Consider the following 7,756-nt stretch of genomic DNA (forward strand, 5'->3'; position numbering starts at 1 on the left):
ATCTGACTGGTTGATTCGGGTGGTAGGCGGGACCCCAACCGTGGCTATATAGGAGGGGCATGCCCCGGTAGAGGCGGGACGCGCAAACACTTGAACCTGAGGGGATGCTGAGAGACCGAGAGAGACAGTGACAGGCTGAAAGAAAGGGGGCCTGTGCTGTGAAGCGAGTTGGGAGGATCCTGAGGTGAGTCTGGAGAGCGTGAGAGTTGGGTGATAAGGTAAGGAAGGGTTTTGAGAAAGGGAGATAGCTACATAAAATTCCTTTTACTTTTATTTGTATATTGGCATGAATCCCGGCCCGAACCGGTATTATTCATAATCCCACCTTGTCTCCTGAGTCCTGCTTCACTCAAACCTGACGAAGACTACAATATGCGCACTCCATTCATTGATGGGTTCTTAATTCAAGTCACAAATTCTATCATTTTAAATGAACCAATGTTGTTGTTTTCTTTTTCTTGCATCAATTCGAATCATTTTAATAATCATTGTCCAAAATTGTCTTTATAAAGCACAAACGATGGGCCCAGTGTTTTTTTCTAGATAAAATATTTATTGATTTTGAAATTACATTTTTGTACAGAAAGTTCATTCGTTACACTATACAAAAAGTCCTCATTATGATACATTTTGTGTTTGGTGTGTACACAGTCATTAGTACAAGGACTTCATGATCACATTGACTAATGCAGGGCTTCTCAAACTGGGTCCTGGGGACCCCCATGTGTCTGCTGGTTTTCATTCCAACTGAGCTCTCAATTACTTAACTATACCCTTAATTGAAATGATAATTTGCTTAATTAGACCTTAATTAGATGTTTTTCAGCTCTTAAACAGTTGCAGAGTTCAAGTTACTTATAAAATGTTATCGCTATCTTGAAATAAAAAAGTAAAAAGTCTAATTAAGCAAATTATTAGTACAATTAAGGGTCTAGTTAAGTAATTGAGATCTTAGTTGGAATGAAAACCAGCAGACACAGGGGGTCCCCAGGATCAAGTTTGAGAACCCCTGGACTAATGCCTTTGACTACTCCCATTAATTACTGTTCGTAAACGTTACAACCAAAATATATTTTAAGCAGACAGTGATTAATCTGTTGCATTTTATATACACAGCATTTGATCAACATTAGGTACATATATGAGCTTTGTTACACTTCCCATCCCATTTTGATCAAACACTGGCTGAAAATCCAGGTCTCCATACACGTTCCTTCCCTTTTGTGATGTCACTCCCCGCCTCTCGTGTGACCACAGGCACGCCCGTCTCCTGTCTATCCTGCCCCCGATTGCTCCTATTGGCCAGCCAGTGGCCAGAAGGGATGGAAGTGGGTGGATGCAAGTGATTGATTGGTGGCAGGTACAAGGGGAAATCTGATAGGCTCATTCCAGAGTGGGTGGGGACTGGTAGATAGGGGATCCGCCCTCCGAGGGGAGGGGCTTGTGAAAGGGGCAGGGGTGTCGGGAGACAGCAAGGGCGAAGAAAGGAGGGCTGATGACTAGAATGTAGCGCTGGAAAAAGGAAATAAAAGCAGAAAATATCATTTTAAAAATATGATAGAAATTTGTAATTCTAATAAACTGTGATATAAAATAACCGCGTTTCTTTTTCCCTCTCACCGCAGCAATTCCCCACAGGGGAACACTAATATGGCTGGGACCCTTGGCACTGTCTGGATGCAAACGGGTGCTCCCCTGACTACATTACTCACGGCTGTGCCTTTACCAGGTGAGCAACTAAAGCAGAAGGAACATGAAGCCTCTTTTTCAGAAACAGCGGCTTGAAACTTGGTTCCAGGAGACCGGGAGACCTAGTTTGCTGTATCAAACCCAAATTCTCCCCTGGTGTGCCATGCAGTAGCCAGAAACTTAGTCTCTTGAAACCACGTTCCAAGCCTCAAAATTCTTAAGACTACAGAGTAATAATATGTGCCCATGCATCTATCCAGTATGTATTGTTGATAGCTGCTACTCTAAGGATTAAAAAAATATGTGCTTAGAGATTCATTTAAAATAACTCTATACACAGTCAAAATCTACTGAATCTTAAGAACATGAAAAAGAAAATAAAGTCCCATGTTATCACTGTGACAATTGACCATGTGTCACTAATTGTCAATTTTTTTTATTGGCAATCAAGTTGCTAGAATAGATTGCCACTGCTCTATTTTCAGCAATTCAGTTCATAATTTTCCTACATGCCTGTGTGTGTCAGCCAATGATATTGCATTTTCTAATCACCTGATTACAGACAAGCGGAAGCATGAATTACTTTTTTCATGTTAGAAAATGTTTATGGGATGTTAGATATAAAAACCGCAATAAAAAAAGAAGACAAATATAAGGAATTAGCAAATATTTTCAGGAAATCACCAGCGGAGGTGAAATAAACTTTCCTTCTCCCAGCAAAATACTGAGTTGGGAGGTTCTTCAGTTTGTTTTTTACCTCCACTGGTCCACACTCGAGTTTTTCTACGTCAAAATTATCCCAATTACTACAACTGCTGAAACACGTTTACTACAAACAAGCGCCATCTTAAAATTGCTTAAAATAATGGACAATTTCTCAGTGTGTGTGTTGCACATAACAGCAGTAATTCAGTTGTCAATTTTTTGTTGTCAACTAGAATTGACATAAAAACTGCTCATGTATCTCCAGCCTAAGAACCACTGTAAGGATTTCCACATGTGGTTGTACCTCTGCCCAGAATGGCCTTCTTTGGGGCTCTTTCAACAGATGAGCTGGTGTCTCCGCCTGTCGTCTGTCGACTGATCTGGTCAAGCAAAGCCCTCTGAGCAAAAAGTATGTCCTGTAAAAACTGAAAAATAAACAATAATAATAATAATCTAAAACCTGATAGATTCAAAGTTAGTTTCAAATTGGATGAGAATGATACTGGGAAACCTGGGGTTTAAATGTAGAGACTTGTTAGTAGGCCTGTATTTTTTTTCATGATAAAAGAAAATTACTTATTTGGCTGTCTAAAAATAGGTATTTCAAGATATTTCTTGATTAAATATAATATTTATTAAAGCAAAAAAAAAATGCATTGTCACATTCAAAATTGATCATTATACAACAAATGCTCCTAAATATTTAAATACTTAACTGAAAAACAGTAAATGCTAAATTGTAGAATACTTCCAGGAAATGATTGAGCATACACTGCATAGAGCTGCATGATTTCTTTAAAATTTCTTCAACGAAAAAAAACACCAGCGACATCAAAGATTGGAAATATTTCTGCTAAAGATCACTCTGTCCAGTACAAAGAAGGGGCATTTCAAGTGACTGTTGTTATTTTTACATGTTATTTTTTTGTTAGATAATTCACTGATGGTGACAATAGAATGTATGTAAAAGGTGGACATAAAAAAACGGCAATATTCTATAATTTAGCATTTACAGTTGTTGGGGTAAGCATTTCAATATTTAGGAACATTTGTTATATAATGACTAATCAGTCTTGAACGTGACAGCTCTGTTTTTTCCTCCTTTTATTAATTTTTTTTTTTTTTTTTTTTTAATTTTTAATTTTTATTTATTTATTTATTTATTTATTTATTTATTTGACCAGGAGATTTACAGTGATAAAAATACAGCCCAGCATATTGGTCCCTGTGTTTCCCCAAGAAGGAGCCTGGTCTGGCTGTGCACCGACCTGACTCTGCAGGGAGGACTGTATCTGGCAGGGGCTGGCGCACCGACCTGACTCTGCAGGGAGGACTGTATCTGGCAGGGGCTGGCGCACCGACCTGACTCTGCAGGGAGGACTGTATCTGGCAGGGGCTGGCACACTGACCTGACTCTGCAGGGAGGACTGTATCTGGCAGGGGCTGGCGCACTGACCTGACTCTGCAGAGAGGACTGTATCTGGTAGGGGTTGGTCCCAATGATCCTTGAGGCTGAGTTGAAATCCCATCCTGGGTAATTGACCAGGATCAGTTTAGTGAAGTTGAACTTGTAGGTGAAGCGCTTGCCTTTGGTCTTGTGAAGAATCTGCTTGTTATAGTAGTACCTGAGGAACCAGTATGTACAGTCAGTATTTACAGTACTGGCACAAAGCATGCAAACAGTAACTGCTTTACAGCAAGACAAGGGGTGGGGATTATATTGCCCAAGGAAAGCAGCACAACTGGGGATGGGGAATTTGTTGCTGGATAACTTCACCAAGACTACTTGCTCGCTAAATATCTTTGTATCCCTGAATAGAAAACTGCCTCCTCTTAAAATGTTCTCAGGATTGTAATGAGCAATCCGTCTCACAAGTTCAGTGGTACCCTAAATATGACATTTCGGGGGACCATTCTACTTGTCTTGCTCAATAAAATACTTAGCACATTTTTAAAGTGGAGTCGATGATCTATTCAGGCATACTAAGATATTTAATAAGCAAGGGGTCTGAGTGAGGAGACATGGGCAATACAATCCCCACCCCTAGTCTTGCTGTAAATCATTTGTTGTTGCCATAATTTGTATTGTATATAAAGCTAACCAAGTATGTCTCGCCATGGCTATTTCAATACTATCAGTCTGACAAAAAAAGTCAAAAAAACAGTGTGAACAGAATAGTAAGAACAACAAACGGCAATGAATACTTTATTGAAAATCAAGTACAGTAAGTGTTATTAAGGACCTAGATTTTATTGGGTAAGCAAATGAGGTGTGGAAGCATGGTAAAGTATATTAAAATGACTGATTTACAGCATGTGGAATAGTAGCAATGAGTGTTCCTACCACATATGTAAAGCATGACAAACCTACATACTGTACCTACTACAGGGATAATAAATATATTGAACTCTACATGCAGCTTGCTTTTTATGAATCCTTAAAGTTTTCAGAGTGACATGGAGCAGTGTTATCTCACCTCAGTGCTCTGCTGAGTTTGTCATAATTCATGTGTGGCTTGCCCTTACGAGCTCCCCACAGTCTGGCGACTTCCTCTGGCTCTCGAATCACAAACTCCCCCCACTCCCCCTGCCAGCCAATCACAGCGCTCAGATCCTCACGCTGCAGGAGTTCCAGGATGAAGTGCCAGAGCTGGATTTGCCTGGAGCCTGGCGACCAATCGGGTTTGTAGGCCCACTCTGGGAAAGCGACACCTGAGAGAGAGAGAGAGAGAGAGAGAGAGAGAGAGAGAGAGAGAGAGAGAGAGAGAGAGAGAAACAGCACGTCAAATATCATTCTCTTTACGTACACCTACATTAGGGTTGAATGAAATTAAGCAAAGAGGTGGTTTAGGCAGGGAACTCACTTTAATCTTAGATCAAATCACGTAATCATCAAGAATATTTTAGGTGCTTCCAATACCAGATCAAATCGTCAGTCGAATAGCTAGTATCTTATTTGTCTATCGATACACGTCCAATGATCATCAAGGAAAGGATTTCTATCTTACCTCAATCCATTACCTCCCCACTGTGCGCCAGAGTTTAGCTCCTCCTCCCCAGCCTCTGCCTGCATCATCTAATGGGGGAGGGCAGCTATCCTGCCCCCCTGCCCATGGCTCCCCTACGGTCAGCCTCTCTACTTATCTGTAAGCTATTTTATGTGCAGGGGTACCTCGAAAGGTGAGGCCAAAGACTGTAGTGTAAAATATGTATGATGCTGTGATGTTGTCTTGTCTGTATTTTAATAAATAATCTCTCACATAAGTTTTCTGACTGATCTCTTATTTAAACTATTATTTAGCCTATTAAGCTGAGGGATCACGAAACAACTTTGTGACTTGAAACGTGGTTTCAGGAGACTAGGTTTCAGGCCACTGCATGGCACAGCAGGGGAGACTTGGGGTTTGCTACTGTAACCTCAAACTAGGTCTCCTGGAACCAGGTTTCAAGCCACTGTTCCTGAAAAAGTGTCTTTGTGTTCCCTCAGCTTAGAAATAAGAATTATAGGGGTCTTGATTGAAGTCTTTAAAATCTTAAAAGGAGTTGACAGAGTAAACCCTAACCAATACTTAAGATTATCCAGACATACACACGCAACTCACATATTTGTACACATCTTTCACAGATCTGAAGTGTTAAGCACTCATTGCAGTGCGAAGCAACCAAACATTTCAGGCTTTTTAACCAGTTCACTACACAAGGATACCTCTCATCCAGTATGGATTAGCAACTGGTCCCACTGTCTCTTTTCCACAACCACACTGCATCACAAATCCAAAAGGAACCCTAAAAAAAAATCATATAATTACATTGTAGTTCCATAAAATAGTTCTGAGTGTACTGCTTTAGAATGTACCGAAATACTAAAAGAAACTTCAAAGTGTAAGTAGCAGGGTTTCGAAAAATATAGCATTATACGTCCCACACTGAAAAAAAAAACACTTTGTATTTAAACAAAATCTTAAATGGCCACATTATTTTCATACTTGTAATGTTTCTTTTTATTATTTTATTTTATGAAGACTAAATTAATTAAACAAGTTTATAATTGCTTATTTTCGGGTGAACATTTTAATAGTTCTGTTGTTTTTAATTACAAAACTGTGTTGCGCATTTAGGGTTTAATGCAGAGTCAGATATTAAACACAATTTGCTTTGCACCCAACACAGCATTGGATTAGATGGTCCAGAATTATTTGTGCTTAAAGATGGATGAATTATGTTTATTTTTTAGAATCAGGTCTCATTTTAAATTACAACTGTAGCTTGAAAAACTAGGAGACACTAACCTGTTTTGGTCGTGTTTCCTGTATTTCTTTATGTATTGTTTGTCATCACTGAAGTCGCTTAACTAACGTTTAGGATCACTATTAATGGTTTTCAATTAACAATCACATTCTTTTAATATTTTGATGCATAATATGTTGTAGTTTACACTGCAAAAATCCCATATTACTTTATAACAATTATTATACTTAGAAATAGAAATATAATTAGTTTTATTAAACATATATATATATATTTTTTTTTTTAATTAAATAATTATTTCTTCATTATAAGTAAAAACACATATTTAAATGATCATTCTAATGTAATATTTGGGCTACAGAACAGGAATGCAGTACACCAATATCTCTTCCAAATTAATAAAAATACTGTTTTTACTTTATAATAATTAACAATTACTTGGAAGTGAGGATTAGTTTGAAAATGATATGTTACCATCCTCTTAGACCATTTTAAATTACATTTTAAGTATTAATTTAAATGTAATGGAATACAAGAAGTTACCCTGCAAGTATATATATATATATATATATATATATATATATATATATATATATATATGAAAGAACAGGTTTTTTTTTAAATGTATGTGTCCATCCCAATTTTTTTCTTTTTTCATTAGATATATATTCATCTTTTACATCTTTTTAACATTTGTACACTTCAGTTATACCTCCAGTTATATATATATATATATATATATATATATATATATATATATATATATATAAAGCAAAGTATAACACAGATAGTAAGCGTAATGTGGTATAATAGAATACAATAGCAGTTTATTTAAAAAATCATCAAAGAAAATCTTACCTGTTTTTTTTTTTTATTTGCCAAATGCCCTTTTTTCTTGTTCTGGATACTGAGCACAATGAGACAGATAGGTAGATAGATAGATAGATAGATAGATAGATAGATAGATAGATAGATAGATAGACAGAACAGGAAGGTGTAAATGATCGTCCTGTGGTTTTTGTTTCGTTTTAGCAGAAAGAGAGAGAGACTCTTATCCTGCAACTTAAGATGTCCGGAAAGGTGACCCTGGACTAGAAAAGTGTCAGGCAGAACT

General features: G+C 37.6%; 1 protein-coding gene across 1 annotated transcript; it reads right to left on the reverse strand.

Moving 5' to 3' along the window:
• Positions 1-623: 623 nt before the first annotated feature.
• On the reverse strand, positions 624-6,978 carry LOC117398007 (ETS translocation variant 3-like protein). The gene is made up of 5 exons (XM_033996994.3): positions 6,101-6,978; positions 4,872-5,106; positions 3,851-4,019; positions 2,699-2,819; positions 624-1,512 (listed from the first exon to the last, which is right to left on the reverse strand). The coding sequence occupies exons 1-5, from the start codon at positions 6,159-6,161 to the stop codon at positions 1,175-1,177; spliced, it is 924 nt and encodes a 307-aa protein (XP_033852885.3). The 5' UTR covers positions 6,162-6,978; the 3' UTR covers positions 624-1,174.
• Positions 6,979-7,756: the final 778 nt, after the last annotated feature.

Source organism: Acipenser ruthenus, chromosome 54 (genome assembly GCF_902713425.1).
Source record: "Acipenser ruthenus chromosome 54, fAciRut3.2 maternal haplotype, whole genome shotgun sequence".
Taxonomy (NCBI): Eukaryota; Metazoa; Chordata; class Actinopteri; order Acipenseriformes; family Acipenseridae; genus Acipenser; species Acipenser ruthenus.